Source organism: Anneissia japonica, unplaced genomic scaffold (genome assembly GCF_011630105.1).
Source record: "Anneissia japonica isolate Jap-2015-1 unplaced genomic scaffold, ASM1163010v1 scaffold17412_len611537_cov169, whole genome shotgun sequence".
Taxonomy (NCBI): Eukaryota; Metazoa; Echinodermata; class Crinoidea; order Comatulida; family Comatulidae; genus Anneissia; species Anneissia japonica.
Window position 1 is genome coordinate 80,349 of NW_022695890.1, and position 10,972 is coordinate 91,320.

The 10,972-nt window shown below is 35.3% G+C and overlaps 3 protein-coding genes and 1 pseudogene across 3 annotated transcripts; all 4 read right to left on the bottom strand.

The window, feature by feature from the left end:
• LOC117101577 (late histone H2A.2.2) lies at positions 1-567 on the bottom strand. Its single transcript, XM_033241559.1, has one exon. It carries the CDS (start codon positions 422-424, stop codon positions 47-49), a length of 378 nt encoding a protein of 125 aa, XP_033097450.1. The 5' UTR covers positions 425-567; the 3' UTR covers positions 1-46.
• Positions 568-3,871: 3,304 nt separating this feature from the next.
• Positions 3,872-4,191, bottom strand: LOC117101585 (annotated as a pseudogene).
• Positions 4,192-5,197: 1,006 nt separating this feature from the next.
• On the bottom strand, positions 5,198-6,066 carry LOC117101576 (histone H1.1, embryonic-like). The gene has a single exon (XM_033241558.1). It carries the CDS (start codon positions 6,015-6,017, stop codon positions 5,475-5,477), a length of 543 nt encoding a protein of 180 aa, XP_033097449.1. The 5' UTR covers positions 6,018-6,066; the 3' UTR covers positions 5,198-5,474.
• Positions 6,067-6,804: 738 nt separating this feature from the next.
• LOC117101582 (histone H2B, gonadal-like) lies at positions 6,805-7,502 on the bottom strand. Its single transcript, XM_033241563.1, has one exon. The coding sequence runs from the start codon at positions 7,463-7,465 to the stop codon at positions 7,097-7,099; it is 369 nt and encodes a 122-aa protein (XP_033097454.1). The 5' UTR covers positions 7,466-7,502; the 3' UTR covers positions 6,805-7,096.
• Between the last annotated feature and the right edge of the window lie 3,470 nt (positions 7,503-10,972).

Below are 10,972 nucleotides of genomic sequence, written 5' to 3' on the forward strand. Positions count from 1 at the left end.
TGGCTCTGAAAAGAGCCGTTTGGTTTGAGAAGATGGTTTATGAAATCTACTTGGACTTGGCCTGGGTCTTCTTTGGCAGAAGTACAGCTTGGATGTTTGGCAATACACCTCCTTGTGCGATGGTCACACTTCCGAGAAGACGGTTCAACTCTTCATCGTTACGGATGGCAAGCTGAAGATGACGGGGGATGATTCTGCTCTTCTTGTTGTCACGGGCAGCGTTGCCAGCCAACTCCAAGATTTCAGCAGTCAAGTACTCGAGTACGGCAGCCATATAGACTGGGGCACCAGCACCGACACGAGATGCATAGTTACCCTTTCGCAAGAATCGGTGGACACGACCGACTGGGAATTGAAGTCCAGCACGGCTTGATCGGCTCTTGGCCTTTCCCTTAGCTTTTCCTCCTTTACCACGTCCAGACATATTTACTTGCTGTATATAACTTCTTTGTTGACGAACAAGATGATAATGATCAGTTAATCAACCAAACTATCCGCTTTATAAAGGCATTGCTAGGCTCAAAGTGTGGCGGAATTGATAGGCTTTATTATTCCGACCAATCACAAACGAGTACTATTCTTAATACAAAACTAAATGCGGGTACTAAGCAAGTGCTGCATCTTCGGTCCGCTTTCAATCATAACAAATATACAGTATATTTTCTGCATTTGACAGACCCTATATACAATTTTTGTATTCCCATATAAATGAAGTTAATTGACAATTATTCTATAATTTCAAAATATTTTCATAAAAATTGATAAATAAAAAAAAGTAGGAGGGGGAATTTCTGCTTTTTTGAGGGAGGGGGACACCATATATGTTTTCAGGTTTTTCAGACACACGATTATATTTCTCGTAATGTTGTGATAGTCCAATATGTATTATCGTTAAAATGAAGGAGGAAAGATAGACTTCGTTTTAATTATAGACACCATGTACTCAAAGTTATTCTTTTCTGCAAAACGTCATGGTTAGCAAGAAGATCCTAAACATTGCCAACCTATAATTATTATATAGTAACTACGTAGCTAGCTTTAATATCTTTAGTTTGCATAGTGTCTCTGGTTTGGTATACAAAATTCTAACTTTTCCCATTATAAAAGTTTTGTACTCGGTACAGGAGGTGCAGGTTGTGTAGTTTTTTAAAAATTATGTATGGAAGGGGAAAGTTCTCCCGCATCCGCCAGTATATATTATTAGTATAATACCGAAACTTTTGCTTAAGGAAAATCTTGTAAATGCGTCAGCACCAAAATTCCCAAATAATATAGATTTATTTGGTACTTAAGTGATAACGACTAATTGCAATACTATTTATTAATCATTGCCTTTATCCCAATTTTGCAAGGTTTGGTGGCATATGAACAATCATCCTCATATTTTACATAGCACATTGTAAAAATGCATTGTTTAATATCGATGCATAATCGTTGCAATACGTGTTCAATGAACATGGGGAAGACAATACCAACAAATCTATTTGTGCTTTACTGTGGCTATGAGTCTGAAAAGTGTCGTTTGGCTTCAACTCGTAATTAATTAAGATGTCCCCGTCCCCTTAATAGCGGTTGGCCGTAGTGTTAAGAGATATTTCCCCGTGTTCCATGGAAACAAGGGAGGGGTCCTACCCTAGATGTGGGTGTGTATAGACCAGCATATATGCACATGATGTATTTGTTTCTTATCTTTACCTTTCACTTGTTTTGTTTAAATTGCTAATGATTTATATGGTGTAATGTTCATACACTGATAATATATGGCACTAACCTTCAATAAGTTAGACCTATTTGATTGTTATGTTTTACATATTAAATGGAATAAAATAGAAACTGTACTGTAGACAAAATTTCTCTTCTCTTTTGGACAAGTTGTGGCTCTGAAAAGAGCCGTTTGTTTTGAGATAACTGATTACACAGCTTATGCACGTTCACCACGGATACGGCGGGCAAGTTGGATGTCCTTTGGCATAATGGTTACACGTTTGGCGTGGATGGCACACAAGTTGGTATCTTCGAAAAGACCGACCAAGTAAGCTTCGCTAGCCTCTTGAAGAGCCATGACGGCAGAACTCTGGAAACGGAGATCGGTTTTGAAATCTTGGGCGATTTCTCGGACAAGACGTTGGAATGGGAGCTTGCGAATGAGAAGTTCGGTGCTCTTCTGGTAACGACGGATCTCACGGAGAGCAACGGTTCCAGGCCTGTAACGATGAGGCTTCTTGACACCACCGGTGGCTGGTGCACTTTTTCGTGCTGCCTTGGTGGCAAGTTGTTTTCGGGGAGCTTTTCCTCCGGTAGATTTACGGGCAGTTTGCTTAGTACGAGCCATTTCTATTTGCAATCTTAAATCGATGTCAAATTTCGAAAATGTCATGTGCTTATATAGTATGGCGTTTTTAGAACAACCAACATGATTGGTTAAGCGAATGCTTAAGAACACGTCCGTAAAAAATGGCGCGTTACTTTCAAAAAGGTTTTTGTTTCAGAACAATACTGTTTGTCACTTCAATGTTTGGAGTGACCTTTATTTGTTCTTTGTTGGTTTTAAAAATACAGCATCGCATTGTAAGTACAACTCACGTTATAGTAATGGGCCTACTCATATTACACTTTTTTAAAAAAACACATTTTATAAGAACACTGAGGCTGAAATTGCTTAAAAAATATGAACAAATTGAGGCTGAGGAGAAATGTATCTTATGTGCAGTAGGTGTGACTATGTAATACCATGGACCTATCAGTACAGTAACATAGTGCTGTACAATGATAATTTTATATGTTTGAAAAAATGTGTGTAAAAATAAGAACATTTTCAGCCTGAAATCGGCCAAAAAATAAGAACACTGAGCCTGGGCAAAATTTTACTGGTTCTTATTAAAAAAAAAGTGTATATGATAATTATGAATATCACAATCTTTGAATTATTTGGAAAAAATGAAACACATAATCACTACAGTGGTTATGTGTGTCCACTTTTTGCTAGTTTTTTCATGTACCTTGATAAAGACCTGAGGATAGGTAGAAATATTGGTTTTCTCCAATAAAGTGTTTCTGAAGATATATATTAAAAGCACCAGCTCAACTGTCTCCTCAATCAATTTTCATTTACGATGTGTGGCAGTGATAAGGGGGATATTTTTTTTTTGTTCTTTATACCGGGTGGACTCTTCAGTCAAAAAGACTGTTCTCCCAGAGTGCTCAGTATACACACAGATAAGATGGAGAAAATAAAAAAAAGTCTTAACAATAGAAAGTAAAAAAGACACCAAAAAAGTAAAAATATATATTTTGCCTTTTACAATTTTTTTTTTAGGAAAAGGTAAAATTCTGCCCATACTCAGCGTTCCAATTTTTTGCCGATTTCAGGATCATAGTCACAGCTACTGCAAATTAGGTACAGAAGGTGTTAGGTGTTTTGGTTGTATATAATTTAAAAAAAAGTAAATTTGTTCTGATTTTGTACTTAATTTTAAGCGATTTCAATGCCCTTACAAAATGTGTTCTTATTTAAGTATGTATTGTATGGACAAATAAAAATGAACATTAGGCAAGTAATCATTCTCTTTTGTTCAAATGGTGGCTCTGAAAAGAGCCTTTGGGTTTGATAGATGAGGAAGGACTAGTGTTGTCCGAAAGCTCTGGTTCTATTTCTGGCTGCTTACTTACGTTTACTTTTTAGCTGTTGCTTATCATTTTTGTATCTCTACTGAGATCCAGCCATTGTTTACCACAGCATTGTTGTTCTCCAGTATTTTGCCTTTTAATCTATATATTATACAAAAATTGAAATACTATTAGGCTAGCACTTATTCTTTTTTGTTCAAATGGTGGCTCTGAAAAGAGCCGTTTGGTTTGATAGATGAACAGCTTATCCACCGAATCCGTACAGGGTTCGGCCTTGCCTTTTTAAGGCGTAGACGACATCCATGGCTGTGACGGTCTTCCTCTTGGCCTGCTCGGTGTATAACATTTTCAAGGAATACCTTCAATACACCACGGGTCTCTTCGTAGATGAGACCAGAAATACGCTTTACACCACCACGGCGAGCAAGACGACGGATAGCTGGTTTGGTGATACCCTGGATGTTATCACGCAACACCTTACGATGACGCTTAGCGCCTCCTTTTCCAAGTCCTTTCCCTCCTTTACCACGCCCAGACATGTCGATTACTGTTACTATTCGAACAAGTTCAAATGGAAATGTAATGCGAACTTGAATTCGCAAAATCTATATAGTCTGTATACGGACGTAATATGAATTACAGGGTATCGCTGCACTGACCTTGGGCCAATGCCTTGAATATGGGGGGTGGGGGTTTAAAGCAGCGTAGATTGCGCCAAATGCTGGACAAAGGTCTAATTATTTGCTTTTGTTTTGGACCTTTTTAGTGTCCTTTGATATTTTAAAGCTACAGTTTCATGTTTTAATTACATTCCTTTTTCTTTTTGGCGCGAGTTTTCCACTACGTATAGTCTGTTGCTTGATTTCTATTTGGCGGTTTATAAACCACAGCTAGCACTGTACAGTATCTGTTTATAATGTTGATTACTATTATAGTAATTATAATATACTTATGATAAGCATATTATTATTAATTTAATGTTTTATAAATTGTTTTACAAAGAAAAATGGTGTGCTTTGATATTTTAAAACTAGTTCCATATTTTAATTAACTTTCCTTTTTGGCGCGAGTTTTCCACTGTGTATAGTCTGTTGATTGAATCATATTTGGCGGTTTATAAACCACAACTAGCTAGACTGTACAGTATCTGTTTATAATGTTGATTACTATTATAGTAATTGTAATATACTTATGATAAGCATAATATTATTAATTTACTGTTTTATAAATTGTTTTACAAAGGAAAATGGTGTCATTTGATATTTTTAAACTAGTTCCATGTTTTAATTAACTTCATTTTCCTTTTTGGCGCGAATTTTCCGCTGCGTATAGTCTGTTGATTGATCCATATTTTACGGTTTATAAACTATCACTAGATAGCACGGTACCTGTTCATGAAATTAGAAATATTTATTAAAATGTTGATTACTATAAATATATTTATAATATTAATTTATTGTTTTAAACGCATATGAATACACTTCTCATCACCGCAATAAGTTTCAATAAGTTGCACAAGCATTTAAAAAAATTTAAAAGATTTAAAAATCTTATTATTATTATTATTAAAACACAAATAACTTTTAATTTCGACTATTAAAATAAAAGCTCTAGATCCAACATTGTTCATCAGACCCAAAATGTACACTACAATTAGCAGATAATTTTAGGCTATTTTAACTTAACATTATTTTAATGATTTCCATTATGCCTTAAATAATATTTTAATGTATGTATGTATGCATGTAATAATGACTCATTAAATTAATTTAACATAAAAAGCTATTGATCTCTTTCGTGTAAGTGGTGGCTCTGAAAAGAGCCGTTTGGTTTGAAAAATACACCGTCTACTTCTTAGATTTCTTTGGAGACTTGGTAGACTTCTTGGCTTTTGGCTTCTTTGCCTTGGCCTTTTTAGGAGACTTTGTCTTCTTTGGCTTGGCTGCTTTCTTTTCCGGTTTTTTTGCCTTCTTTGGTGACTTGGAAGCCTTCTTCGTTGGCTTCTTAGCCTTCTTGGTCGCTTTCTTTGCTGCTTTCTTTTCTTTATCTGCTGCTGCCTTCTTCTTAGCCTTTTCTTTCTTAACCTTTGCAGCTGCGTCTGCCTTTGCTGCAGCCTGGTTCAATTTGAACGATCCGCTAGCTCCTGTGCCTTTAGGCTGGGCTAGTTTTCCGCTTTCGACACCGCGTTTCAACGCCATCTTAAGATGGGTGTTCATGTTACCAGCATCAACCTTGTAGTTGGCTTGAATGTACTTAGCGATTGCCTGACGAGAAGAACCATTTCTTTCTTTCAAAGCACCAATGGCAGCAGTAATCATCTCAATGTAAGTTGGATGAGATGCTGGCTTTTTAGGAGCAGCCTTTTTCTTAGCTTTGGCTTGTTCAGTCATTTTGCAACGAGTTGTTTAGCACCGACTAAAACGAGTTAGAACTGTAAGAATGTTGAAGGTGAACAAATCAGTTACAATTTATACATTCAAAGCGGACCTGGTATGCAGCACTTCCGACAGGATTGTCATGAGTGCATGACATTTGCATTGGCGCGCATTATCAAGCTTGCATATCAGATGTATATTTACAAATAAAAAATTACTTATATAATGCCATTGAAAAAAAGGATGGACAGTAATTGCGTATTTGTGTAGACATAATCACAGAACATACCAATGAAGTATTCTGTATGTATGTTTGTACAAGTATAAGGTGATGAAAATAATAATATTAATAATAAAATAATAATATTGATAACAGTAATAAAAGTCCTAAAAAATCAACTACAATAATGAAAATACTGTAAGCATTATTACATTAAACATTTATAAAAACATCATTATGAAAGAAGAAATTCAGACTCAACTTATTTGTCCTCACGGAAATAACATTGGTCAAAAGGGGACGTTTATTCGAGGGAGGCGTTCATTCCAAATGACTCTGTAAGGGGGTGTTTATTAGAATAAATACAGTAAAATTGAATATAGTGGAGCTAAGGTTACTGTAAGTTTTTAAAAATAACACCCTTAATCATAGCCAGAAGTTTTCTTATTTAGCTTAATATTTATATATAAGGAAGAAATATACATAGGCCTATCCTATTTTTAGAGATTTCAATCAGTGGCGAGCGTAATAAAAATAAAGTTTTTTTTTTTTCTTACAATTCAATTTTTCGTGGCGGCAGGTAGGGTAATTAGCCAAAAATTTAAAAAAAAATCCTTTTATTCGAAATCATCATTGGCGGGCGGCAGGTTTGGTAAACAGACACTTGAGCATGTTCACAAAATCAAGATTGCTTACAATTTTACTTAGAGGCCTATCATTGAAAATTGACTAAATGTACGTGCTTGATAAATTCTTATACAGTACTTCAACACAAAGAAAAACACAAGTGGAAACGACAGGCACTGAAATTCACAAATCTTTTTGAACTTTTGGGTGGCTCTGAAAAGAGCCGTTTGGTTTGAGAGTGTAAAGTTTACTTGGAGCTGGTGTATTTGGTAACAGCCTTGGTGCCTTCAGACACGGCATGTTTGGCCAATTCACCGGGCAGCAAAAGACGGACAGCGGTCTGGACTTCCCTGCTGGTGATGGTGGATTTCTTATTGTAGTGAGCTAGACGAGATGCTTCACCGGCAATACGTTCGAAGATATCGTTGACGAAGCTGTTCATGATTCCCATAGCTCTGCTGGAGATACCAGTGTCTGGGTGAACTTGCTTCAACACCTTGTAGATGTAGATGCTGTAGCTTTCCTTTCGTTTACGTCTTCTTTTCTTGTCGCCAGTTCTAACGGCTTTAGCCTTACCGGCCTTTTTGGCAGCTTTTCCTGAAGTTTTTGGAGGCATGTTAACGATTTAGTCTACGAATAAATAAGTGACAAACCTGAAGTTAAGCACGGTATTTATAGAGCTAGACATGCAAAGTAGGACTTACTGTTCCGCTGTATTTAATATCTCAAGGCTCCTATTGGTTCTTGAAAACGCGCGATTTATTGAATAGGTCATAATCCTGCTCGTATTACATGCAATGCCTAATTGTTTTGCTCCACAATAGCACGCGCCAAAAATGAATCAGTAAAATACCAATATCTCGGCTTCCTCTAGGTTGTTGAAAGCGCGCGATTTATAGGTGATAATCGCGTTCTGACACAAACATGATGTTTGACGAAAAACTCGGAAACAGTTAATGAGATACAATTTTTTTAATATTTAAAAACTGGTGGAAAAGGTGGTTACGCCTATAATTGACCAACCGACACCAATACAAAAAAGAGTACATGTAGTGCCATTGCCAAAACGAGAATTCAATTGTAATGTTGGGTCTTCAAGTTAGGTAAGATACGTCTTAGTACTTATCAAACTATAAAACATACTTCAAATAGTGACAGACACGCTATTATGATTCGATAACTCTAGATCACCACCAGGAATGATGGTCTAGTATTTAGCGCATAAGAACAATATTATTAATACAAATTTTATTAAATTCCGGTATTTAACTTGTGGAGAGTATGAAAACTATTTAGAAAAAAAAACTATCCATTCACTTTCTTTTAATTTGCCATGTTTCAAAGAAAACTATTATTATTATTAGAAATATTTAAACAGCAACTCTCTCTTAAAGATTACATAATTATCATAAACAAATTACTTTTTATCAATGGCAATTTTACTTCATCATAATCATAATGATATTAAAGTTTTGACTGACAAATTGTGCAGATCATTTGTCAATTAAAAAAAAGAGATTATTATTTATTTATTAATTATATGTTAATTGTTAATGATACAATATAGAAGTGTGTTCATTAAACGAGTACTTGATATACAGTATTATGTATGCATGTCTAAAACGGAGACAATGAGAAACTGTACTGACAGTTGACAAAATGCTTTTCTCTTTTGAACATGTTGTGGCTCTGAAAAGAGCCTTTTGGTTTGAAATAACTGATGACAGTTTATGCACGTTCACCACGAATACGGCGGGCCAGTTGGATGTCCTTTGGCATAATGGTTACACGTTTGGCGTGGATAGCGCACAAGTTGGTATCTTCGAAAAGGCCGACCAAGTAAGCTTCGCTAGCCTCTTGAAGAGCCATGACGGCAGAACTCTGGAATCGAAGATCGGTTTTGAAATCTTGGGCGATTTCACGGACCAGCCGTTGGAATGGGAGCTTGCGGATGAGAAGCTCAGTACTCTTCTGGTATCGACGGATCTCTCGGAGAGCGACGGTTCCAGGCCTGTAACGATGAGGCTTCTTGACACCACCGGTGGCTGGAGCGCTTTTTCGTGCTGCCTTGGTGGCAAGTTGTTTTCGGGGAGCTTTTCCTCCGGTAGATTTACGGGCAGTTTGCTTAGTACGAGCCATTTCTATTTTCAATTTTTAAATCGATGTCTAATTTCGGAAATGTAATGCACTTATATAGTATGGCGTTCTTAGAACAACCAACATGATTGGTCAATTGGGTGCCTAAGAACACGTCCGTAAAGTATGGCGCGTTCGTTTCAAATAGGCTCTTTGTTTCAGAACAATATTGTTTGTCGAATAATGGCATTGTCAATTTTTGGAGTGCCCTTTATTGTAATCCCTGTTTGCTGTTTAAAATTTGATGATCTACTTGTTTTAAAAATACTAGGTATATCGCAAGTATTTTAAGCAATTAAGTATATTATTTGGGTATCACGAAATTATTGTATCTTTTTTAAAATATCACGACCTCGCTGAAGCGAATGAGTTTAAATGTATATTTTTTGAATAAAGTTTTTGATTGATTGAATTTGTAGTGGTTTAATAAAATGAACTGAGTTAATAAAAGAACATAAAGACACAAACGGAAGCCTATTTTTGTAGTATGCTTAAAATACAGTATTTCACACATTAAGATTATTTTACTGTACAGAGATTGTGCGTTTCAGAATGTTTCCCCCAATTAACATTGTTATTCTAAACGCACAATCTCTAAAAACAAACGCAACTAATTGATGATGTTAAAAATTATGTGCAATTTTGAATTTGTCTTACAAATGAAAAGGAACATATTTGCATGTTGGAATAGGACACAACAGTAGCCTATTTAATTCATACTATTGAATTACAATACATATACTGTATATTGGTTGATTGGATAAAAAAAACGATCTTCCACTATTTTTTTAAGCTCTGTCCGCCCTATCACACTTTATGTAACAAAATGTGTGTGATGTGACCTTATTTGTTCTTGGTGATGTCATATTACACCCAAATATGGGCATATCACATAAAATTTGATAATGTGTATTTCAGTATTTAATTCAGGCTCCGGAGGAAACATTTTTTAAATGTTATACAACAATGACAAAAAAAAGCATATTTGACGAAACACTCTGGAACGATTAATGAGACTGATTTTGTAAGTTAAAAACTGAGGGGAAAGGTGTGGTTACCTCCCCTTTTCCTACAATAAAATACAAAGCTAACAAACATTGATTGGCGAGAAAAAAAAACAATATTAAACATTTGTCTAAAGTATTACATAAGGGTCAAAATAGACAAACAATAATAAACTACCAATTGTCATATATTATTTAATTATTAAGAAAGTCAAGCTTAATTTATGATAATGTGGATAGTACGATAGTATTTTAAGTACAGTTCAATTACAATTCCTGTTACAGAAGTACTCATAATATTTGGGTATCTCGAAATTATTTGTATCATTAGTTTTGAACTGAATTTAATAAAGGCAAGATAAGACAGAACGGAATGTAGCCTATTTTTGCAGTATACAAAAAATACTTCACAAGTACAGTACAATTATACGGTCATGATGTATTGTAGGTAATTTTTATTCAAATATAGTTATCTCGAAAGCATGCGTATTTTTTTTAAAATTGCAATTCTTTACTGTTTAGGCATGTGGGTACGAAATGTTAGTCTCCTATGGCATATCGAATGGTTAACGCGGAAAAGGAACAAACATACTTGCATGTTGTAACATGCCACAACAGTAGCCTAATTTTATAGTACTGGACACTTTTTAAAAAAGTACACATTAAAGTACTGTATAGTTTTTTTATTTTTACTTTATAGAGAGGTACCCGGTACTGTATTAAAAATTGGATATCACGAAATTATGCGGATTATTGAATTAGCTTGATTAGATGAAAAACAATTTACTCCTATATTCACGTGAATATTTCACATTTACATTGGACCGACCATTGAGGTGTACCTCCATGCACCGACTTGTATTTTAACAAACTACTAGTACAGTAAAAATCATGTTATGCAGGTACAGTTTTCTCAAATTTGGGCACCATTACAATTGACAATTGAATTGTAACCGTTTATACAGGTACAGTACTATTCATAT

What these genes read in the sequence shown, in the direction of transcription:
- LOC117101582 (XM_033241563.1), bottom strand. Translation starts at nt 7,465, where the DNA reads ATGCCTCCAAAAACTTCAGGAAAAGCTGCCAAAAAGGCCGGTAAGGCT.
- LOC117101577 (XM_033241559.1), bottom strand. Translation starts at nt 424, where the DNA reads ATGTCTGGACGTGGTAAAGGAGGAAAAGCTAAGGGAAAGGCCAAGAGC.
- LOC117101576 (XM_033241558.1), bottom strand. Translation starts at nt 6,017, where the DNA reads ATGACTGAACAAGCCAAAGCTAAGAAAAAGGCTGCTCCTAAAAAGCCA.